The sequence below is a fragment of the Salmo salar genome, chromosome 20, assembly GCF_965601325.2.
Source record: "Salmo salar chromosome 20, fSalSal1, whole genome shotgun sequence".
In the NCBI taxonomy this organism is placed as follows: Eukaryota; Metazoa; Chordata; class Actinopteri; order Salmoniformes; family Salmonidae; genus Salmo; species Salmo salar.
The window spans coordinates 55,281,449-55,307,022 of NC_138310.1; the positions used below are offsets into that span (position 1 = coordinate 55,281,449).

Here is a 25,574-nt window from a genome sequence, read left to right on the forward strand (position 1 = left end):
GGGCATATGAGGTTGCTTGCTATATGCCTACACTATATATACACAAGTACGTGGACACCCATTCAAATTTGTGGATTCGGCTATTTCAGCCACACCCGTTGCTGACAGGTGTATAAAATCGAGCACACCGCCATGCAATCTCCATAGACAAACATTGGCAGTAGAATGGCCTTACTGAAGAGCTCAGTGACTTTCAACATGGCACCGTCATAGGATGCCACCTTTCCAACAAGTCAGTTCATCAAATATTTGCCCTGCTACAGCTGCCCCGGTCAACTGTAAGTGCTGTTATTGTGAAGTGGAAACATCTAGGAGCAACAACGGCTCAGCCGCGAAGTGGTAGGCCACAAAAGCTCACAGAACGGGACTGCAGAGTGCTGAAGCGCGCAGGACGTAAAAATCGTCTCCTCGGGTTGCAACACTACCGAGTTCCAAACTGCCTTTGGAAGCAAAGTCAGCAAAATAACTGTTCGTCTGGAGCTTCGTGAAGTGGGTTTCCATGGCAGAGCAGTCGCACACAAGCCTAAGATCACCATGTGCAATGCCAAGCGTCGGCTAGAGTGGTGTAAAGCTCACCGCCATTGGACTCTAGAGTGATTAATCACTCTTCACCATCTGGCAGTTTGACGGACTAATCTGGGTTTGGTGGATGCTAGGAGAACGCTACCTGCCCCAATGCATAGTGCCAACTGTAAAGTTTGGTGTAGGAGGAATAATGGTCTGGGGCTGTTTTTCATGGTTCGGGCTAGGCCCCTTAGTTCCAGTAAAGGGACATTTTAACGCTACAGCAAACAATTACATTCTAGACAATTCTGTGCTTCCAACTTTGTGGCAACAGTTTGGGGAAGGCCATTTCCTGTTTCAGCAGGACAATGCTCCCGTGCACAAAGTAAGGTCCATACAGAAATGCTTTGTCGAGATCGATGTGGAAGAACTTGACTGGCCTGCACAGAGCCCTGACCTCAAACCCATCAAACACCTTTGGGATGAATTGGAACTTCGACTACGAGCCAGGCCTAATCTCCCAACATCAGTGCCCGTCCTCACTAATGCTTGTGGCTGAATGGAATCGAGTGGAAAGCCTTCCCAGAAGAGTGGAGGCTGTTATAGCAGCCTCTTAAATAATTATGAATAGATCCACCATTGAGCACAAAAAAAAACACTTGTTACAGAATATTTTACATAGAAATAACATGTCAGACAAACAACTCCATATTAATGCCCATAATTTTGAAATGAGATGTTCGACGAGCATACTTTAGTGTACGTCTAACACCAGTGGGTGTTTGAGCTATGGCTGTTAACAGACACACTGTGGGCTTGCTTGTATGCTCGCTTGTATGCTCAGACAGGGGGTGGCAAAGACCGGGCAGGGGGCGGGGTGTTAAAATGTCTGACTTTTCTAAATGAGTGATATGTGACAACTAATGCAAAATGTGTGCACTCACTCGTCTACAATACAATAGTTAATTAAAATGGTTACCTGGACTACAGTGCATTCTGAAAATATTCAGAACCCTTCTCTTTTTCCACATTTTGTTACAGCCTTATTCGAAAATTGATTAAATAAAAATGTAATCGTCATCAATCTACACACAATACCCCATAGTGACAAAGCGAAAACAGGTTTAGACATTTTTGCAAATAAAAACAGAAATACCTTATTCACATAAGTATTCATACCCTTTGCGATGAGACTCGAAATTGAGCTCAGGTGCATCCTGTTTCCATTGATCATCCTTGAGATGTGTCTACAACTTGATTGGAGAACACCTGTAAATTCAATTGATTGGACATGATTTGGAAAGGCAAACACCTGTTTATATAAGGTCCCAAAGTTGACAGTGCACGGCAGAACGAAAACCAAGCCATGAGGTCGAAGGAATTGTCCGTAGAGCTCGGAGACAGGATTGTGTCGAGGCACAGATCTGAGGAAGGGTACCAAAAATATTCTGCAGAATGTCCGGGCTCTGGCTGGGCCACTCAAGGATATTGAGAGACTTGTCCCGAAGCCACTCCTGCGTTGTCTTGGCTGTGTACTTAGGGTCGTTGTCCTGTTGGAAGGCGAACCTTCACCCCAGTCTGGTGTCCTGAGCGCTCTGGAGCTGGTTTTCATCAAGGATCTCTGTACTTTGCTCCATTCATCTTTCCCTCGATCCTAACTAGTGTCCCAGTCCCTGCCGCTGAAAAACGTTCCACACAGCATGATACTGCCACTACCATGCTTCAACGTAGAGATGGTGGCAGGGTTCCTCCAGATGTGGCGCTTGGCATTTAGCCCAAAGAGATCAATCTTGGTTTCATCAGAACAGAGAATCTTGTTTCTCATGGTCTGAGAGTCTTTAGGTGACTTTGGCAAACTCCAAGCGGGCTGTCATGTGCCTTTTTACTGAGGAGTGACTTCCATCTGGCCACTCTGCCATATAGGCCTGATTGGTGGAGTGCTGGAGAGATGGTTGTTCTTCTGGAAGGTTCTCCCATCTCCACAGAGGAACTCTAGAGCTCTGTCAGAGTGAGCTTCGGGTTCTTGGTCACCTCCTTGACCAAGCCTCTTCTCCCCCGATTTCTCAGTTTGGCCAGGCGGACAGCTCTAGGTTGAGTCTGTGGTTCCAAACTTCTTCCATTTAAGAATGATTGAGGCCACTGTTCTTGGGGACCTTCAATGCTGCAGAAATGTTTTGGTATCCTTCCCAGATCTGTGCCTCGACACAATCCTGTCTCGGAGCGCTACGAACATTTCCTTCGACCTCATAGCTTGGTTTTCGCTCTGAAATGCACTGTCAACTGTGGGACCTTATATAGGCAGGTGTGTGCCTTTCCATATCATGGCCAATCAATTGAATTTACCACAGGTGGACTCCAATCAAGTTGTAGAAACATCTCAAGGATGAAAAATGGAAACGATGCACCTGAGCTCAATTTGGAGTCTCATAGCAAAGGTTCTGAATACTTAAGTAAATAAGGTACTTCAGTTTTTCATTTTTAATACATTAGCAGAATTTTCTAAAAACCTTTTTGCTTTGTTATTATGTAGTATTGTGTGTAGATTGATGAGGAAATGTTTTTATTTAATCCATTTTAGAATAAGGCTGTAACATAACAAAATGTTAAGAAGTCTGAGTACTTTCCAAATGCACTGTATACACTCACACACACTACACTCACACAAACCCACACACATTCACATGCTCTAAATACACACACAACACACACGAATAACGATACCGCACGCACACTTTCACATTCATCATAAGCTGCTGCTACTCTGTTCTTTATTTTACTTTTATTATTATCTATCCTGATGCCTAGTCACTTTGCTCTGCCTTCATGTACATATCTATCTCAAATACCTCGTACCCCTGCACATAGATCTGGTACTGGTACTCCCTGTATATAGCTCCACATAGATCTGGTACTGGTACTCCCTGTATATAGCTCCACATAGATCTGGTACTGGTACTCCCTGTATATAGCTCCACATACATCTGGTACTGGTACTCCCTGTATATAGCTGCACATAGATCTGGTACTCCCTGTATATAGCTCCACATAGATCTGGTACTCCCTGTATATAGCTCCACATAGATCTGGTACTGGTACTCCCTGTATATAGCTCCACATAGATCTGGTACTGGTACTCCCTGTATATAGCTCCACATACATCTGGTACTGGTACTCCCTGTATATAGCTCCACATAGATCTGGTACTCCCTGTATATAGCTCCACATAGATCTGGTACTGGTACTTCCTGTATATAGCTCCACATAGATATGGTACTGGTACTCCCCGTATATAGCTCCACATAGATCTAGTACTGGTACTCCCTGTATATAGCTCCACATACATCTGGTACTGGTGCTCCCTGTATATAGCTCCACATAGATCTGGTACTGGTACTCCCTGTATATAGCTCCACATACATCTGGTACTCCCTGTATATAGCTCCACATAGATCTGGTACTAGTACTCCCTGTATATAGCTCCACATAGATCTGGTACTGGTACTCCCTGTATATAGTTCCACATAGATCTGGTACTGGTACTCCCTGTATATAGCTCCACATAGATCTGGTACTGGTACTCCCTGTATATAGCTCCACATAGATCTGGTACTGGTACTCCCTGTATATAGCTCCACATAGGTCTGGTACTGGTACTCCCCGTATATAGCTCCACATAGATCTAGTACTGGTACTCCCTGTATATAGCTCCACATACATCTGGTACTGGTGCTCCCTGTATATAGCTCCACATAGATCTGGTACTGGTACTCCCTGTATATAGCTGCACATAGATCTGGTACTGGTACTCCCTGTATATAGCTCCATTCTTGTGTATTTTATTCCTCTTGTGTTAATTATTATTATTATTAACTTGGCGTAGTTGGGGAAGGCTCGTAAGCAAGCATGTCACGGTAAAGTCTACACCCGTTGTATTCGGCGCATGGGACAATATTTGATTTGACAATATCATGCTATATAACCTGCTGTCATTCTAACAACAGTAGATGCATATTAGAGTACAACACTTTTAGTGCTCTCAGCAGGTCCAGCAAATGTTTCCTCTCTTATTTTCATTTTAATTTATTATCACCAATACTGGAGCAATGTGATGCCTTTGACTTATGTTCTTTTGTAGTCAGAGTTCAATCAATCAATCAATATATATATATATATATATATATATATATATATATTTTTTTTTACTTCCTCATTGACAATAATATTTTAGCTATTGATCTCTACCACTCTGAAGCATGGTAATTTTTCATGTGTATCGACATGCTACTGTTGCTCTACAGGAAGTCAGGCCATTATAAATGGTTCCAAACGAGAACAGCATTGCATATTTGTAGCTCACACTTCTGCAGGCATGCCCAAGTGACAAGAGAAAACCCACACAGAGAACAAGAGTAACGTAGCTACACACACACACACACACACACACACCACACACACACACACACACACACACACACACACACACACACACACACACACACACACACACTACAAAGAATGTCAAAAAGACAATGGTGAAACTAAGTCTCTCCCCCCACCCCTCTCTCTCTCATACACTCACACCTTCAGAGACTTACACCCAACAGGAAATAAAACCAGAGAAAATGTAAATGAGCTTCACTGAAAATCAGAGATCATTTAGTTCAGGCAACAGAGTGAAAAAAGAGACGAGAGAGGGAGGGGGGTCTAACTGGTGAGTGAAGAAGGAAGGTGAGAGAGTGTGGTGTTTGTGCGCCTGCAGCAGGAACAGTAGTCAGTGGAGGGAGTTTGCGTATGTGTGTGTGAGTTTGCGCCATGCCCCAGGAGTAATGGACTCCCAGAACCGGGCTGCACTGGACATCTCCACCCGGAACCCGCAGGATGACTTTGAGATTCTGCTCCGGGTCGGTGGAGGCACCTATGGCGAGGTTTACAAGGTCAGAGATAAAAACAACACACAACCAGGACATTTTCTGAGAGTTTTATGTTACCTTGTTGCTGTGCTTTTTACTTTTTTGTGATGTTTCTCATGGTGACCTGTGTTTCGAATGTCAATAGTCTGATTTACAATAAAATATTAAATTTGAAGATTTTATTTGTGGCTGCAAGCTATGGTTTGATTTCATGTAGGCCTAAATCATGTCGCAAGTAAATTAACCGTGTTGGATTAGTTTATTCACATTCTCAGGAAGTTTAGACTTCAGTTTTTTGTAATTCCTGTTTCAAAAAAGGAAGTGGTTTTTGAAAAAGCATATATGATCAGATATTTAGATTTTTTTTCATACACGGGTTTCCTTTCTCTTCATCTTTCACTTTTGGTTAGTGAATATGTCCCTTTGTATTACATGAAAGTGTATTATGTCAATTCTGTGGAATATGTTTCCCCAAGTAGTGAAGGATTGGCTCATAGCTCACCAGGGAATAGAGGTTGATCTATGTTGTCTTTCTTCAGGTAACTGAGTCCTATACTCTTACCATGAGGTCAGTTGTGTTTACGCCTCACAGCTCAACCCCAGTCAGTTACACTGTGACTTTGTATGTAGCAGTTTTGTTAATGGGCAGAATGTGTTCTAAGTCAGTAACTGTGTTGGAACAAGACAACCTGTCACCTGTCAATTCACTGTCCTAAAGACACATTTATTGTGACCACATTAGGTACACAATGTGTTTACCTCAAATCAGGATAGGGCCTAAGGATGTGACCAATAAGTGAGTTGGAACGTCACATCCATTCAAACAAATACAGAAGCTTATCATTGATATGCATGGATGTTGGGAGGCAATATCCATCTGTATCTTTCAGTAACACTTGTTACCTACAAGTTGCAAGGACACATTCGATCTCTGAATAAGTCATATTGTCTCGTCACAGAACTTTGCAGAAATGCAGTGTGCTTTGCACCTGTTTGAACACCACATGATGAGTGTGCTATTCAGCACCAGCCATGATCATTTCATTCAGTTGCTATGTATAGCATGAATTCAATGTGGAGCACACCATTTTCACTTTTATTCCTTAAGGAACATTTTGTGTAAATTGTGTATCTTATGTGGAATTTATGCCCTTTCCAGAATCCTGGTACACTCTACAATGTCAGTAATGATATTGTAGAAGAATTACAAAGATTTTATAATGTCATAATGGCCTTACTGGACAAGCTTTGGCAGAGTTTGCCAGCTGCTGTGTTCAGGAGCTTGTCCACTGTACATGTGACTGATGCAAAGTAGGGGGGATATGAAGCGCACTTCCTCTCCAGAGAGAAACGGAGGCCATCAACAGATTCTGCTCTATTTTCACAGTACTTTGCATTTATTCAACAACTTATGGTAGCAATGTCTGCGAACAAACCGTTTTTTTTTCTGCAAAGTGAATAAATACACATTCATAGCACTGAAGCCACAGGGAGTTTCACATAAATACACAGGGGCGTACACACAAGCTGACACATACAGGCACACACACATACACTCATCCACCCTCGAAGCCGGCCTATGTGTTGATTCAACAAGCAGACTGAACACTGATGGAGACCTGCAGATGCAGCACTTTGCTTACCCACAGTGTCATGGAAACAGGCCAGCCTTGAGTGAGCATGTGTGGGAGAGGGAGAACAGGTTTGGTTAGCATGCTGTCTGTGCCAACAGTGTCTGGAGGGGGTGGGGGGTCAAGGAAACAAAATAAACACCAGAAAAATACCTGGACTTCTGACAATATTTTAGTTTTGTTCGTTTTTAGTTTTTCTTGTTGGGCAACAACATGAAGCTTCTCAGTAATTCAAAGAGCTGTGGGTTTTTATAGGTTGGTAATTTCGAAATATGTATCCACAACATCACTGTGGGTACATCTCTGTTGAATTACATTGTTATCAGGCCTCCCAACTGTCCCTAGGCCTCCTGTAAACACTTCTGCTTCGGCACACTTCCATAAAAGCTAAATATTTTTTGGTACACATTGAACTAAGAATCCTTTTTTTCAACTTAAACTCCTATCCTCTATCTAGTGTAAATCCATTTGAATTCAATCATTTTTTCATAGCACCCCCTTTTGATTTGAACTAAACCTTCCATACATACAGTATTTGCCCATTGTAGAAGTGGTCAGAAAGTGACATTTTTGGAATTCAAGAAGTAAAGGTGCTCAAAGTTGACCTATTTTGCTTTTAAATTAAATCAAATTCAACCGTTGGTCTTTTCCAGTAATGAAGACATGGATGTCTCATGGTATGGTGGGGTATGCAAAATGGGTCAAATTTGAGCACCTCTATCTCCTGAATGTTTTGGAATTCAGGTCCAAAAAGTCACTTTCTGACCACTTCTACCATGGGCAAACATTTATGGATACTTTCAAAAAGTGATTGAATTAAAATGGATTTACCCTCCTATGCAAGTAGACTTGTTACATTTGTAGGCAGGGATCCTACTGATGTGACATTCAGAAGAACTACTTACACAATTCTCAAGTTTTCGATGCAATAGAATTTATCCCACAGGCTCATAGGCATTGACTCCACAAAGGACAGGATAAGGTTACGTTTCAGCCAAGCCACAATACTGAAAACAGTGGGTTACTGTGATGTGTCTCTGCCAATAGAATGCGATGACATTTTGTGCCGGGTGCAATCTTTGACAGAAAGTGAAAATAAAGAAGTGAGAGAGCCATTGGTATTTACAGAAATTACACTTCACAAGTAATATAGTGTGTGTGTGTGTGTGTGTGTGTGTGTGTGGTGTGTGTGTGTGTGTGTGTGTGTGTGTGTGTGTGTGTGTGTGTGTGTGTGTGTGTGTGTGTGTGTTTAACTATACTTGTGGGGACCAGAAGTACCCAAACAAAAATTTGACCAACTGGAGACATTTTGTTAGTCCCCACAAGGTCAAATGCTATTTCTAAGGGGTTTAAATTTTGTGTCCCCACAAGGTTAGCTGTACAAGATTGTGTGTGTGTGTGTGTGTGCGGGGGGGGGGCTTTATCACTTTAACTGGGGAAACTCTGAGTAAGAGGAAGGGAGAACATTTCTTCCAAACAAACGGTGAGAGGTGATCTACAGTTCTACTTTGTGAAGTACCAGGAAGTTATGTTGTGATGTTCCTAAAGTTCAAACACAGTGACACTCTTAAAGGTCACCTATCACCATTTACCATTGCACTGTTAAACCCATCCTTCATCCAAAACATGTTCTGCATTCGCCTGTTTTTAGACATTTAATTTGAGTGATCATAAGTTACTCATCATTATCGACTGCTGTGCTTCTTAAGACATTTGTCACTTCGTCCTCTGAGTGTAAGAGCTTGTGAGTGTCTGCATGTGTATCTATGTGGTGTCAGTCTGTCAACAAGGTCATTGACGTCACCATGGAACCTGCCTGGCTTCGATCACAACGTTTCCAGTGGTCTGTGAGATGAGCACTGTTTGTTTTGTGGCTTTCCTTCAGTGGCCATCTCTCTCCACTCAACCCAGCCCCCTGCCAGCCAACCCCATCCTATTATCTGTCTTCTTTCCACTGTGCACATTCAGGGGCTATGTTTAGTGTTGTTGTGTCAACCAACAAACAGGGTCTCTCATTGGTGTGCTCTAGTGTGTGTAGGCTTTGTGATTGGGCAATGCAGAAGTAATTAACACCACGGCCATCCTACAATCTAAGCTTGATGCCCTCAATCTCACGCAAATTATCAATGAACCTACCAGGTACAACCCCAAATCCGTAAACACGGGCACCCTCATAGAGGTCATCCTAACCAACCTGCCCTCCAAATACACCTCTGCTGTCTTCAACCAGGATCTCAGCGATCACTGCCTCATTGCCTGCATCCGTAATGGGTCTGCGGTCAAACGACCACCCCTCATCACTGTCAAACGCTCCATAAAACACTTCAGCAATCAGGCCTTTCTAATCGACCTGGCCCGGGTATCCTGGAAGGATATTGACCTCATTCCGTCAGTAGATGAAGCCTGGTTATTCTTTAAAAGTGCCTTCCTCACCATCTTAAATAAGCATGCCCCATTCAAAAAATGTAGAACCAGGAACAGATATAGCCCTTGATTCACTCCAAACCTGACTGCCCATGACCAGCACAAAAACATCCTGTGGCGTACTGCATTAGCATCAAATAGCCCCCGATATATGCAACTTTTCAGGGAAGTTAGGAACCAATATACACAGGCAGTTAGGAAAGCAAAGGCTAGCTTTTTCAAACAGAAATTTGCATCCTGTAGCACAAACTCCAAAACGTTTGGGGACGCTGTAAAGTCCATGGAGAATAAGAGCACCTCCTCCCAGCTGCCCACTGCACTGAGGCTAGGAAACACTGTCATCACCGGTAAATCTCAGATAATTGAGAATTTCCATAAGTATTTTTCTATGGCTGGCCATGCTTTCCACCTGGCTACCCCTACTCCGGTCAACAGCCCTGTACCCCCCACAGCAACTTGCCCAAGCCTCCCCCATTTCTCCTTCACCCAAATCCAGATAGCTGATGTTCTGAAAAAGCTGCAAAATCTGGACCCCTACAAATCAGCCGGGCTAGACAATCTGGACCCTCTCTTTCTAAAATTATCAGCCGAAATTGTTGCAACCCCTATTACTAGCCTGTTCAACCTCTCTTTCGTATCATCTGAGATCCCAAAAGATTGGAAAGCTGCCGCGGTCATCCCCCTCTTCAAAGGGGAGACACTCTAGACCCAAACTGCTACAGACCTATATCTATCCTACCCTGCCTTTCTAAGGTCTTCGAAAGCCAAGTTAACAAACAGATTACCGACTATTTCGAATCCCTCCGTACCTTCTCCGCTATGCAATCTGGTTTCCGAGCTGGTCATGGGTGCACCTCAGCTACGCTCAAGGTCCTAAACAATATCATAACCGCCATCGATAAGAGACAATACTGTGCAGCTGTATTCATCGACCTGGCCAAGGCTTTCTACTCTGTCAATCACCACATTCTTATCGGCAGACTCAACAGCCTTGGCTTCTCAAATGACTGCCTCGCCTGGTTCACCAACTACTTCTCAGAAAGAGTTCAGTGTGTCAATTCGGAGGGCCTGTTGTCCAGACCTCTGGCAGTCTCTATGGGGGTGCCACAGGGTTCAATTCTCGGGCCGACTCTTTTCTCTATATACATTAATGATGTTGCTCTTGATGCTGGTGATTCTCTGTTCCACTTCTACGCAGACGACACCATTCTGTATACTTCTGGCCCTTCTTTGGACACTGTGTTAACTAACCTCCAGACGAGCTTCAATGCCATACAACTCTCCTTCCGTGGCCTCCAACTGCTCTTAAATGCAAGTAAAACTAAATGCATGCTCTTCAACCGATCTCCGCCAGCACCTGCCCGCCCATCCAGCATCACTACTCTGGACGGTTCTGACTTAGAATATGTGGACAACTAAAAATACCTAGGTGTCTAGTTAGATTGTAAACTCTCCTTCCAGACTCACATTAAGCATCTCCAATCCAAAATTAAATCTAGAATCGGCTTCCTATTTCGCAACAAAGCATCCTTCACTCATGCTGCCAAACATACCCTCGTAAAACTGACTATCCTGCCGATCCTTAACTTCGGCGATGTCATTTACAAAATAGCCTCCAACACTCTACTCAGCAAATTGGATGCAATCTATCACAGTGCCATCCGTTTTGTCACCAAAGCCCCATATACTACCCACCACTGCGACCGGTATGCTCTCGTTGGCTGGCCCTCGCTTCATATCCGTCGCCAAACCCACTGGCTCCGGGTCATCTATAAGTCTTTGCTAGGTAAAACCCCACCTTATCTCAGCTCACTGGTCACCATAGCAGCACCCACCTGTAGAACGCACTCCAGCAGGTATATTTCACTGGTCACCCCCAAAGCCAATTCCTACTTTGGCCGCCTTTCATTCCAGTTCTCTGCTGCCAATGACTGGAACGAATTGCAAAAATCACTGAAGCTGGAGACTCATATCTCCCTCACTAACTTTAAGCACCAGCTGTCAGAGCAGCTCACAGATCGCTGCGCCTGTACATAGCCCATCTGTAAATAGCCCATCCAACTACCTCATCCCCACACTGTTATTGTTTTATTTATTTATATTTTTTGCTCCTTTGCACCCCAGTATCTCTACTTGCACATTCATCTTCTGCACATCTATCACTCCAGTGTTTAATTGCTAAATTGTAATTATTGCGCCACTATGGTCTATTCATTGCCTTACCTCTCTTATCTTACCTCATTTGCACACCCTGTATATAGACTTTTTCTATTGTGTTATTGACTGTTTGTTTGTTTAATCCATGTGTAACTCTGTGTTGTTGTTTGTGTCGCACTGCTTTGCTTTATCTTGGCCAGGTTGCAGTTGTAAATGAGAACTTGTTCTCAACTAGCCTACCTGGTTAAATAAAGGTGAAATAAAAAAAATCTGTTCTGAGGTCAGTGAATCTGGTTATACTCCCCCTTCCATAACAAGCCCACTGACTGATGCAGCTGTCTTTTACTCAGGCTCGGAACAAGCAGAACGGGGAGCTGGCGGCCATCAAGGTCATCAAGATGGAGCCAGGTAAAGAAGTCCCCTCTGTTACTACAGATACTAGAGACCACACATAGGTTCAAATCAATGATTTATATATACACTAGATGACGGATAGGGGGTGCTGTGTTGAAGCCACCGTGCCTCCATCTTGGCACTCCCACACCGTTGTAAAAATATTTTGGAAGATATAGAAATGCATTTATTAATGTCTACATTCGTTTTTTATTAAAAAAAAACATGAGCTGGCGCACACCCAGAGAAAATTATTTTATGTAGAGGTGCTGACTAACTGCGAATAATCTATAAGCTATAAAAATAAAGAGTTGCACACTCTATATATAAACTCCCAGTAATTTACTGGGTAAATCACCAAAGTTTCACAAACACTTTGCCTTCTTCAGGGTAATGTCATGAATACTTGAACCAGGTTATGTAAACAAACAGTGCAATTAGTGCAACCAATGACAATAGTGAGGGGTGTGTCATAATTATTAAGTTAATTAGAATGAATTGATTGAAACTGTTAAAAAACAATATTTTACAACATACTGAATATATTAGGCTATTGTTATCATATGGAAACATAATTAAATATTGTACATAATATTAGCATCAACATACATTATTGCTTAATTCAATTTCACATATATATTTAATTATTTCCTATTTCATTTCATTTTTTGTTACATGTAATCTTTTGGTTCAACTATAATGCATAATAAGCCTCATCAACAGGGTGTGTGTACAAACAAAAAATACTTAAATGTTATTTTGTCCTTGAAACAGTTCATTGAAGTACTGTAGAATTGCATTCATTCCTATGGAGGACTGCTCCTACCGGGGAGTACCAATATGGCCGACCGGTTGCTTCAAAGCCTGTCAATGGCCAATACATAGCATCAGCAATCCAGGGTTTATATACTGTACATCATTGGTTCAATTACTATTTGATATCTTTCAAATACTTGGAGCGTTTGCTTTAACCTGTCTGGAGTGCGGGGTGGGCAGGGTTTGGTCATTCTAGACATTTATATTGGTTCCATTACAACAGGCAAGCTCAATCGAGCACAAATATAGTATTTGAAATTATTTCAAGTAGTATTTCAACCCAGGTCTGAAAGAAACAAACCTTTCAATCCACATTGGTATCATATTTCTGCAGTAATGCCGGTGTCAAATGTTACCGTTCCACAAAAGTAGTTGGTAACAAACCAAGATGATGTTGTGGTGCTATATTGTGACATCATCTGGCATCCATATACACTGCAGTGTGGTACATGGTATAAAATGATATGATATGACCTTTTCCCACACAGAGGAGGACTTCTCAGTAATCCAGCAGGAGATCGTCATAGTGAGGAGCTGCAAGCACCGCAACATTGTGGCCTACTATGGCAGCTATATACAGTGAGTGGGCACTGAGCAGGCCCTGCCACGCACAGCCACATATCATACTCTAGTTGGAATGGGATGATACAGACCAATTGGAAATATTATCAGTTGTGATCATGATAAAGTTACTGGGAGTATAACCCTTTAATATGACAGATGTGTGTGTGTGTGTGTGTGTGTGTGTGTGTGTGTGTGTGTGTGTGTGTGTGTGTGTGTGTGTGTGTGTGTGTGTGTGTGTGTGACATGCGTGTGTGTTTCCAGGGCCAACAAGCTGTCGATCTGCATGGAGTTCTGTGGAGGAGGCTCTCTTCAGGACGTCTACCATGGTGTGTGTGTATGTGTGTGTGTGTGTGTGTGTGTGTGTGTGTGTGTGTGTGTGTGTGTGCGTGTGCGTGCGCGTGTGTGCGAGTGTGTGTGTGTGTGTGCGTGTGCGTGTGTGTGTGTGTGCGCGTGTGTGTGTGTGTGTGCGTGTGCGTGTGTGTGTGTGTGCGCGTGTGTGTGTGTGTGCGTGTGCGTGTGTGTGTGTGTGTGCGTGTGCGTGTGCGTGTGTGTGTGTGCGTGTGTGTGTGCCAGCTTAGGTTGATTTATGATTTATCTCTTCAACTGCAAAAACTCTGAGGAGGAAGGTGAACATTTCAGACAAACAAAAAGCGAGAGGTGATCTACAGTATGTGTGAATGAGAGAGAAATAAGTTGTTTGATCAGGCTTTGAATACAGATCAGTCTCACAACCAGATGGGTTTACTTTGTGACGTACATCTGGCAGGAAGTCATCTCATGTTATGATTTCCCCAAAGTTCAAACACATGGACACTGTTAAAGGTCAACTACACAACTACACTAGATAGCACAAAAAGGTGCTATCTAGAACCCCAAAAGGTTATTTAGCTGTCCCTATATGAGAACCCTTTGAAGAGCCCTTTTTGGTTCCACGTAGAACTCTTTTGGGTTCCATATAAAACCCTTTCCACATGGAATTTTACGTGGAACCCAAAATAGTTCTACATGGAACCAAAAATGGTTATCCTATGGGGACAGCCTAAAAACCCTTTTGGAACCCTTTTTTTCTAAGAGTGTATCACCCTTACACTGCAAAACCCCTCTGCCCAAAACATATTTTGTATTCGCCTATTTTTATAGATTTGAGTGAGTTACTCATCATTATTGACTGCTGCACTTCTTAAGACATTTTATCACTTCGTCCCCTAGAGAATGCCTGTTGAATACAGGTGTGTGTGTGTGAGGGAGAGTATGTGTGTGGGTGAACTGGAGCAGATTACGATCTACAACTGTAACAGAGTGTCCTACTTCACCCCCTCTTTTCTCCCTCTAGTGACCGGGCCTCTCTCTGAGCTTCAGATTGCATTTATCTGCAGGGAGATGTTTCAGGTAAAACCACTCATATCACACGTTACAATATAGAGTGTATAACATGTCACTTGGTTGTTATAGATAATAGTTGCTTTGATATCAACATGTAACAGTGTACTAACTGTCTACCTGCAGGGTCTGGATTACTTACATGGCCAGAAGAAGATTCATAGAGACATAAAGGTGAGATGACCAGGGTTGACTCCCTAATCTGCTGGGATGAGTTATGCCTCTATAACGGTTATGAATGGCCCATAGGGGCAGGAGCCTATCTCCTGTTTCAGTAGCATGAGTCAACTTGATGTACTAGTACACCTCCTAGACAGGACGCTAGTCAGTCACTAAGGGCCGTTCTGGCTCAGACAAGGCTTGCTTTAAGTTAGGATGCAATGTTTGTTGTGTTTTCATGCTGTCCAGACAGAATATACTGTACACATTGCTCTGTCGTGATCGCTGGTGTCTCGTCTTCCTGTTGTCCAGGGGGCCAACATCCTCCTGAATGACCAAGGAGAGGTGAAGCTAGGTGTGTGACTGTGAAGCCCTAAAACACTCAACAGGCGGTAAATCATAACACTTAAATCATAGATTTTTGTCCTCACATATTAAATAAGTGACATATTTATTGTCTGGCTGTTTAGCGGACTTTGGGATTTCGGCACAGATCACGGCTACTTTGTCACGGCGGATGTCCTTCATCGGGACTCCTTACTGGTGAGGTTGAAGGTCAAATGAGTCCCCTCCCTGTGGCTCTTCTCGATGTTGTATCTGATGTCAGATGGTCTTGATGTTGATGGTCGCGGTTGCCGTGTCTTCCAGGATGGCGCCAGAGGTGGCTGCCGTGGAGATAAAGGGGGGTTACAATGAGCTGTGTGACGTGTGGTCTGTGGGAATCACTGCCATCGAGCTGGCTGAGCTGCAGCCACCCCTATTCGATGTGCACCCACTACGGTAATCACAAACACACTCAAATCATTCCTTTAACCCACACACACACAACATTCTTTCTTACATTCACACTCCCCGCAGAAAGAATATAGACTTTCCTCCTTCCACACCCCCTCATGTTCCAGTTGGATGTACATTCATGCATGCCGTTAACCAATTACACACATGCATACCCACACTTTTTATTTCACCTTTGTTTATACAGGTAAGTCAATTAAGAACTAATTCTTATTTACAATACTGACCTGTGACAACATACAAACACACAGACAGACAGACACACACACACAAACCTCACATTAAAATATTGTCTTTTCTCAGGGTGCTGTTCCTCATGTCCAAAAGTGGCTACCAGCCTCCTAAACTAAAGGAAAAGTCCAAATGGTATACAGTAAGACCATTACTATCCACTTAAGCTGTGGAAATGATACCTGTATTCCTTAATTCAGTCAATTAATCGACGGTCTGTAATATGCAGTTGGTTAAAACAACAGCATTTTCTTCTACCACTTTCATGTTAGGTCCTCCATTTTCTATAATTTTGTCAAGACGATGCTGATCAGGAACACTAAGAAGAGACCCAGTGCCTCAAAGATGCTGACAGTGAGTAAACCTCAAGAAACACAGAGAATGTCTCTCTTCTCTGCTAGATCTCAGTCACCCACCTCTCCTCTTTCTCCTCGCCTCACCTTTCCTACAAATGGCCTAGCTAGAATAGTGAAAAATCTCAAGAGTCCAGCAGAGTAGTCTGTCTGACCTGTACAACAGACAAGTGGTGAGGAAGGCAGAATCCATCCTGTCTGACTGACCTACCCCCTACACCATGAGTTCCAGGTCCTACCCTACAGGCTCCCAGTGTAGATTCCCCTCTGTTAAGACTAACTGGTAGAAGCACTCCTTCACCCCTATGGCCATTGCCCTTTTCAATACATGGAAGAGAAGGAGGTAGGCTAGGAACGATGATTTTGAGGATGACGACGGTAATATGTTGTTGATGATGGTGGTGTTGATGTTTTTTAGTTTTTGTCAGCACATTGTTGATATGTTGTTGATGAGATGATCTAAGAACACACTGAGCACATTACTTATTAGGCAACTTTGGCTTGCTATACTTTTGTGCTGCTGCTAACGTCGATCACTAGTAGGCCTACTGTGTACACTGAGTATACCAAACATTAAGAACACCTTCTTAATATTGAGTTGCACCCCCTTTTGCCCTTAGAACAGCCGCAATTCTCCGGGACATGAATTCTACAAGGGTTCGAAAGCGTTCCACAGGGATACTGGCCCATGTTGACTCCAATGCTTCCCCACATTTGTGTCAAGTTGGCTGGATGTGGGTGGTGGACCATTCATGATACACAGGGGAAACTGTTGAGCGTGAAAAACCCAGCAGCGTTGCAGTTCTTGACACAAACCAGTGCACCTGGCACCCACTACCATACCCAGATCAAAGGCTTGAGCTCCTCTATTCTCTTGTAGTCCCTGTAATCCCTTTTCACTTCCTAGTCTCTCTCTCTCTCTCTCTCTCTGTCTGTCTGTCTGTCTGTCTCTCTCTGTCTGTCTGTCTGTCTGTCTGTCTGTCTGTCTGTCTGTCTGTCTGTCTGTCTGTCTGTCTGTCTGTCTGTCTGTCTGTCTGTCTGTCTCTCTCTCTCTCCTGCAGCACCTGTTTCTGACCCAGCCGTGTCTGAGGCAGGATCTGATCTTGGATCTGCTGGAGAAGCTGCGTCACCCTGAGAAACTGAAGCCCTGCCTGCCGTCTGAGGAGGAGGACGTGGAGGTCAGGGCATCACACACTTACCTTCCACAATCAAACACACACACACACACACACACACACACACACACACCATAAAATCATATAGTAATAAACCTTGTATACACAATAAATATGAATAATACACATGATCACACATTGTAAAAGATATGTAAAATGTAAATGCAGTACTCATGGCTATATGATGATATGTCCTATAGGTTGTGATACCCGGCTCCTTGAGAAGGATTCACTCCATTAACAGACACAACCAGGCAGAGAGAACCAACTCTGACATCAGCTGTGAGATATATTCAGTTGGTTTTGTCTTTGTGAACCTGTCCAGGAAATGTTATCGGTTGTATACATGTGCAACTAATCATTGGATTGGTGTGTGTGTTATAGTGGAGCAGCTCTACACCAAGAGACCAGTAAAGACAGCCCCACCACAAGCAATGGTAAGTGTGTGTGCGTAAGCGTGTGTATGAGTGTGTCCATGTGCGTACCTGTGGTGGTATCCATGCCTGTGTACCACTGTGCTTCCCAGTACAAACGTAGGCCTGCGTATCTTATTGATCAGAGTCGTCTGTCATTGTCCTTCTATGCTTCAGGTACGACCTACAGTACAGTGTTCCACACTGGGATCCACTGGCAGCGACAAGAGTCTAATCAGGTAAGTGGATTACTGCTTAGCAAGCCAATCACACACTGACTGACGGCTCCATCATCTCCAAGTCTTACAGGATAAATGATCCAATGAGTAATCAGAAGACCACTGTTGACTACCGATCTTATCTGCCACTGTGTTGATCTCTTTCCTGTAGGGACCAATGCCTGGACTCGGATGATGACTACGATGACGTGGACATGTAATCATAACGCACACTTGATTATTCATTCATCAGTTTGACATTTCTTCAGTTGTACGTTTGTCTGATTTGTTTGACAACCCTCTCTTCCTTCTCTCTACACTCTCTCCACAGTCCCACCATCTGCACCAGGAGGTAAGCAATCCTACTGAGACATATACGTACTTCACCCATTCACTCTGATCTATGTTTCTGGGCCCATATTCATAAAGCGTCCCAGAGTAGGAGTGCTGATTGATCGGCACCCCCTCTCTTATCTATTATGGTAAAACTCATCCTAGATTAGCACTCCTACTCTGAGACACTTTGTGAATACAGGTCCGGATGTACACTCTTAGAAAGAAGGGTTCCAAAAGGGTTTTCCTATGATTGTCACGGGTGTCGTAGGGTAAAGACCAAGACGCAGCGGGAAAATATATACTCATCTTCTTTTTATTAGGTGAAGAAGGAAAACACAATAAACGTATACAAACCACAAACAAACTGGACAGTCTTGTCAGGCACACAGCTAAACAAGCACAATCTCCCACAAAATCCCATGACAAACAAACTCCTAAATATAGAACCTTAAATCAGAGGAAACGATAACCAGCTGCCTCCAATTGAAGGTCCAACCCCAATAAACTAAACATAGAACTACAATAGACTAGATAGAACCTAGAAAAACTAACATATAACATAGACTAACAAACCCCGAACCACATAAACCAAACACCCCTCTACCTAAATACATAGCCCAAACCACATGAAACAAACACCCCCTGCCACATCCTGACCAAACTATAATAACAAATAACCCCTATTACTGGTCAGGACGTGACAGTGATGAAGAAGCCTTTTTTTCTAAGTGTGTACTGTATTTCTCGGATGGGATGGAGTCGAACGACTGCTCTCAACATCATTGTCTTTACAATGCTTGTAGCATAGACAGGTTGGTTGTCTAGCAACAGGACTGAAGCGTGCGTAACTATGGGACATGCTGAATGCACCGAGGTGTCTGTTTATACTACTAGCACACAACTCGAACACCCATGCATACCCCACAAGACATGCCACCAGTGGTCTCTTCACAATCCCCAAGTCAAGAAAGGACTATGGGAGGTGGACAGTACTACATAGAGCCATGACTACATGGAACTCTATTCCACATCAGGTAACTGATGCAAGCAGTAGAATCAGATTTAAAAAACAGATAAAAATACACCTTATGGAACAGCGAGGACTGTGAAGAGACACACACACACAGGCCCAGACACACATACAGATGATAAGACATGCACTCTACACACATGTACAGATGGATGTTGTATTGTAAATATGTGATAGTGGAGTAGTGGCTACATTTATTGGGTAAAGTGTTATGAAATGTAATATTTTAAATTGTATATTACTGCCTTAATGTTGCTGGACCCCAGGTAGAGTAGCTGTTGCCTTGGCAGCAGCTAATGAGGATCCTTAAATACAGATTGTTGGCTTAGACTGTTGACAACATGGAAACTATATTTCATCTCCAAATGTTTATTGAAAACATAAATACATTTGCACAATGAGCACTTGATGTCTCTCAAATACATCATTACAGTTGTTGGTAGCTAGCTAGCAAATTGTTTGCCATATTAGCATAGACATGTCATCAGTCAAAACAGCTCAAAACAAGACATGGCATCGATAACAAGATACAACGAGCTGAAACGAGACACTTACGATTCCCCAAATGGCAGCTTCTTGTCATTGTTGCAAACTATCTGACCGTTCAGAATGGTAACAACACCCACCTTCAGGCCACATCGATGCGCACATCATTTTGTGTGACGTTGTCAGCCAACCCGTCTATATAACAGAGCTTTATGGGAAATATGATTCAAAGATTTGGCTAAAAACAACAATCTGAAACACTGAACTATTTCTGTTTCTCCCTGAACAGCGAAACAATCCCACTAGATGACATCCCACCCCCACTCCCTCCTAAGGTATACAAAAACGACATTTTTCTAAACTACAGTATGTCAATTTGTTACCTCTACAAATCCCATGTGTCTATAAATATGGTGTTGACATACAGTTGATAAAGGCCACATTTCCAGTGCCTGACCTTATGTATGCTCACGCAGCCCAAAGTTTATACCAGTTCAGAGGAGTTTGTGACAGGGGAGGACGAACGTGGCCGGATACTGCGCACCCTCTACGCCCCCTCGCCGCTCCTCCGAACATCTAGTGGCACCCACACACGCCCCGTCCCTCGTCCACGGTCCCAGCGAAACGTCAACTCCGGTGAGTGTCAACTCCACTCTTATCCCTATTGTTACCTACAGTTACAGATATATGATCTTCATTTGATCACCCTGTTGTCCCTTCTGAATTGCGTACCATGTACAGTGAATGACCTTTGACCTGTGACATTTACCCTGAAGCACATCTTCTCCATGCTCTCTAATGTACAGTAACAACATGATTGTGTCCCCTGTAGACCCTGTTTCCTTCCCATTACACATAACAGACAGATCAGCGGGCCTCCAACCGCCTGAGCTGCCCCCCAAGAAAGACAGGAGAAGGAGACAGCCCCCCCAGGTATGGATGGGACCAGGAATTAAAACAGCATTTCATTTTTTTCTTCTGAGAGGTGGACCAGGAAAACGCATCACTTGTTGGCTCGCAGAAATGTGGATGAACTGATTCCAAAATGCATGTTTAGAATATGTGTCTGTTTTCTATTTCAGGATCCAGTTGAATGTCCCAGCCCCGTGCTGAAGAAACCACCAGTAAGTTTGTCCACCAATCTCACGAGTACGCCGCTCTACAGTTTACGACAGTTACTGTAACTGTGTGTCGATGCACTGAGTCTTGTGCATACCTTTATCTGGAACACTACACACACACTATGAACAATGAGTGTGACCCCTGGACCCACGTTCATAAAGCGTCTCAGAGTAGGAGTACTGATCTAGGATCAGTGTAGCTTTTTTGTTGTTGATCATAACGAATCAGATTATATAGACATGAGGGAAATGATCCTAGATCAGCACTCCTACACTGAGACGGTTTATGAATATGGGTCCCGTTCTCCACCTCGTGTCTAGGTGTACTTTAAGAAAGTATTCCATGGATGTCCATTGAAAGTGAATAGTTCAACGACGTGGGACCATCCGACAACCAAAGACCACCACCTGATCCTGGGAGCAGACGAGGGGATCTACACCCTCAACCTGAACAGCTCAGACGCCACCATGGAGCTGGTGAGAATCTGCTCTAATGTCTTTCTATGTCTGCAGCGAGGCTAGATCTGGTCGCATTGCGTGATGACAATGGCGAGCTGAACGCGTTCCAAAGCCCTGGACCAGAGCTACAGTCAGGCTGAATTTATGGTCTTCGAGATTAAGCTCATGCTACAGTCAGGCTGAATTTATGGTCTTCGAGATTAAGCTCATGCTACAGTCAGGCTGAATTTATGGTCTTCGAGATTAAGCTCATGCTACAGTCAGGCTGAATTTATGGTCTTCGAGATTAAGCTCATGCTACAGTTAGGCTGAATTTATGGTCTTCGAGATTAAGCTCATGCTACAGTCAGGCTGAATTGATGGTCTTCGAGATTAAGCTCATGCTACAGTCAGGCTGAATTTATGGTCTTCGAGATTAAGCTCATGCTACAGTCAGGCTGAATTTATGGTCTTCGAGATTAAGCTCATGCTACAGTCAGGCTGAATTTATGGTCTTCGAGATTAAGCTCATGCTACAGTCAGGCTGAATTTATGGTCTTCGAGATTAAGCTCATGCTACAGTCAGGCTGAATTTATGGTCTTCGAGATTAAGCTCATGCTACAGTCAGGCTGAATTTATGGTCTTCGAGATTAAGCTCATGCTACAGTATGACAGCACAATTCAGTAAGATGGATGTTATAGGGACAGTATTGCATTTTGCTTTCATATTGCTTGTAATCTCTATTTAACTCTACATGTGCCTCACTCATCCGCTGTTCTCTTCCCCCTCTCCTGCAGCTCTATCCAGGAAAGTGCAGCTGGGTTTACACCATTAGTAATGTCCTCATGTCAATATCAGGTGAGATTCAGCAAGCCATAGACATTCTACAATACTAACATCTGTAAAATAAATTGATAAAATAAACTGAAATCATCTGTGTGTGTGTGTGTGTGTGTGTGTGTGTGTGTGTGTGTGTGTGTGTGTGGTGTGTGTGTGTGTGTGTGTGTGTGTGTGTGTGTGTTTTCCTCCACAGGTAAGTCGTCCCAGCTCCATTCTCACTTACTGAAGGAGTTGTATGAGCAGGCCCGAAAGGAGCAGCGAATGGTGGCCTTGCCAACCCACAGACTATTGCCTAGGTAACCCTATAATCCATTGCCATACGCTAGTGCTGGGTCTTATTCATTAGTGAACACCATAGCAAAGCCTTTCCCAACAGAAGAGCAAAACAAGCATTTCTTATTGGATAAGTTCAGTAGTAGTCCCTCCCCGTTTAGGCCCATTTCCTTCCGAATCGTTCCTAGTGAATACGACCCTGGTGTTTGTTGTTAATTATAACATTTTCTCCCCCTGTAGTTAGTATTATTCATCAACATACATTTTATTTCTTGTTTGCAGGAAGTTTGCTGTCTCATGTAAGATACCAGACACAAAAGGCTGCAAGACCTGCTCAGTGGGTGAGAAAAGAGGAGTTGAGAATTCTGTTTAGCTTGATAAAGAAAGGGTCCAGGCGATCAGTCACTGAACTTCAGTTGTAGTACGGTGCTTGTAACACGAGTGGGTTTGAAGTCAAAGTTGATTTAGATAAAAGTGTCTGCTAAATGACTGTTAAAATACTAGAATGCTGAGGTCTTCTCTTGCCCCCCCCTGCAGCCAGTAACGTGCAGCGGGGCTGTGTGTTCCTGTGCTGTGCCCAGGAGACCAGTGTGGTGCTCCTGCAGTGGTACGAGCCCATGCATAAGTTCATGCTCATCAAGGTGAGTACACACAGGATCCCACAGCATCCCTTCTCATCATCCTGCTGCCCACTGTCTTCCTGGGTCCTTTTCAGTAGGGCACATCGTAGCAAAACAGTTAGCAAAAGATCTTATCGGATAAGTTCAGGTAGTTCTTCCCTGTTTCGCGCCGTTTCAAATAGTTTTCTCCCTACTAGACACAACCCTGTATTCACGTCTACTGTCACAGCTGACAGTCTCTGACTACTTCCCTGACTGTGTATTTGTCCCCTGCAGCACTTTGACTTCCCCCTGCCCAGTCCCCTGCGTGTGTTTGAGATGGTGGTGGCACCGCAGCAAGAGTACCCTCTAGTGTGTATCGGGGTACACAGGGGCCCCAGTCCTGAGCAGCCCATTCAACTGGACAACATGAACCTCAACTCCAACACCTCTTGGTTCACCAACACTGGCTTAGGTACTACGAACTGAATACTCAACTGAACACATCACAGGCTTGTTTCTATGAACATACAGTTCAATGAAGTAGTGAGCTTTCTTCTTAGTTTGGACCAATCTAACAGATGTGTTGTAACTGTGTGTTTGTGTTCCAGAGAGCCGGTGTCCTGACACAGTGCAGGTGAACCAGCTGGACTGTAACACTCTGCTGGTGCTCTATGAGAGTAAGTCATGTTGTTATCATCACCATCCTCAGGAAGAGTAGGCTAGTTACAGACCAAGTCTGTTTTAACCCCTGAATGACGGTGTCTCTATCAGTCTACAAGAGCAAAATGAAATGTGTAGGAAGGGCTAATGTGTGTGTGCCTCTGCCCTCTGAATAGATTCAGTACACATAGTGGGCCTGGAGGGGGCGCAGAGGAGCCACAGGATGCTTCAAGCTGAGACCACTTTCACTTTTGATGTGGAAGCTGTAGGTAAGAAGGGGAGGAGAAGAGGAGCATGGTCATCATGATACAATCATTGTGGTTTGAGGGGTGGAGGGAATATTGGGGTATGGAGGGCCTAATGCACATTCTCACCCTCTGTCTGTCTGTCTGTCTGATGGCCTAATTTACATTCTCACCCTCTGTCTGTCTGGTTCAGTGTATTTTGAGAACACTCTGCTGGCCATGTGGCGTCATGGCTGGCAGAGGAGAGGAGAGGGCCCAGACGTACTGCAGGAGATCATAGACCCCAAGAAGACCTACCGTCTAGTGGGATCAGACCGGTATGTGTGCCTGTATACTTTCATGGGATACACACTCTCACACACACAAAATCAAGTAAATATAGTTTTGATTGACTCATTAATAACCCCCGCAGGATAGTTGTCATGGAGACGCGGCAGTGTGAGGACCATTCGGGGCTCTGTAACCTGTACATCCTGGAGATTGCCGAGAACTATGTCCCAGTACCTTGAGAACTCTAGCACATGGAACCGAGCTCAAAGGATCACCCCTGCGAACACTCCAAGCAGCAGCCATGGCACTGTGTCGTCCATGCCAAACAATACTGCTTTGCTGCTGGTTTAAAGGAGCACAGCCTGAATTCATCCGTCATAATCTGTGAGCAGCTTCCACTGCCAGCCCACACGGGCAGACTGTGCCCAGACACACATGTGCATTCATTCCTCCACAAATACCTATTTATCCTGTAACAGTACTACAGTACTTGCCCTCTGCTGCAACCTGGTCTCAGAGCATTTCATATCATTCTGTATGTAAATCAAAGACACTCCATTTAGTATGATATGTTGCGTTTCGTATGGTATGTGTTAATTTGTGAATGTCCATCACTCATTTCGTATGATATGTTAAAAATTACAATTCCTATTATATGTTTCAAATTTGCAAAATGTACAATATGTAACAAATTTGCAAAAGTACGATATTCTAGCTAGGTGGCTAACATTAGCTAGCTTGCTAACGTTAGCTAGACTAGGGGTTAGGGTTAAGTTTAAGAGTTAGGTTAAAGGGTTAGGGGAAGGGTTAGCTAAAATAGTTAAGGTTAGGGTTATTGGAGGGGTTAGCTAACATGCTAAATAGTTGCAAAGTAGCTAAAAGGTAGTAAATTATTTAAAAATGGCTAATTATCGTATTAATTTCAGTGTTCCAGAATTACATTTACTATGTTACGTCCAGTCTATGAGACCAGGCTGTCTTTTTTTAATTCACAGGCTCACAGACACATAGGGACCTACATTTCCCATCACAATCTATTCAAATAAATGGGAAACATTACCCAATAAAGATCTTCAAAATCTGACTTATTTTTCATAACACTGGAATGTCAACAAGTGGCCAACTAATTTCACAGTGCATGAAAGTGT

General features: G+C 43.5%; 1 protein-coding gene across 1 annotated transcript; it reads left to right on the plus strand.

Annotated features, from left to right (window-relative positions):
• The first annotated feature begins 5,144 nt into the window (after window positions 1-5,144).
• On the plus strand, window positions 5,145-25,510 carry LOC106580893 (mitogen-activated protein kinase kinase kinase kinase 5). The gene is made up of 31 exons (XM_045703635.2): window positions 5,145-5,438; window positions 11,977-12,034; window positions 13,324-13,414; window positions 13,661-13,725; window positions 14,733-14,788; window positions 14,906-14,953; window positions 15,251-15,293; window positions 15,409-15,481; window positions 15,587-15,718; window positions 16,037-16,099; window positions 16,237-16,318; window positions 17,379-17,495; window positions 17,693-17,774; window positions 17,877-17,929; window positions 18,083-18,144; window positions 18,296-18,340; window positions 18,455-18,475; window positions 20,265-20,310; window positions 20,452-20,611; window positions 20,808-20,908; window positions 21,058-21,099; window positions 21,418-21,573; window positions 22,334-22,394; window positions 22,570-22,672; window positions 22,932-22,990; window positions 23,187-23,290; window positions 23,546-23,723; window positions 23,860-23,928; window positions 24,088-24,180; window positions 24,350-24,473; window positions 24,569-25,510. The coding sequence occupies exons 1-31, from the start codon at window positions 5,331-5,333 to the stop codon at window positions 24,663-24,665; spliced, it is 2,592 nt and encodes an 863-aa protein (XP_045559591.1). The 5' UTR covers window positions 5,145-5,330; the 3' UTR covers window positions 24,666-25,510.
• Window positions 25,511-25,574: the final 64 nt, after the last annotated feature.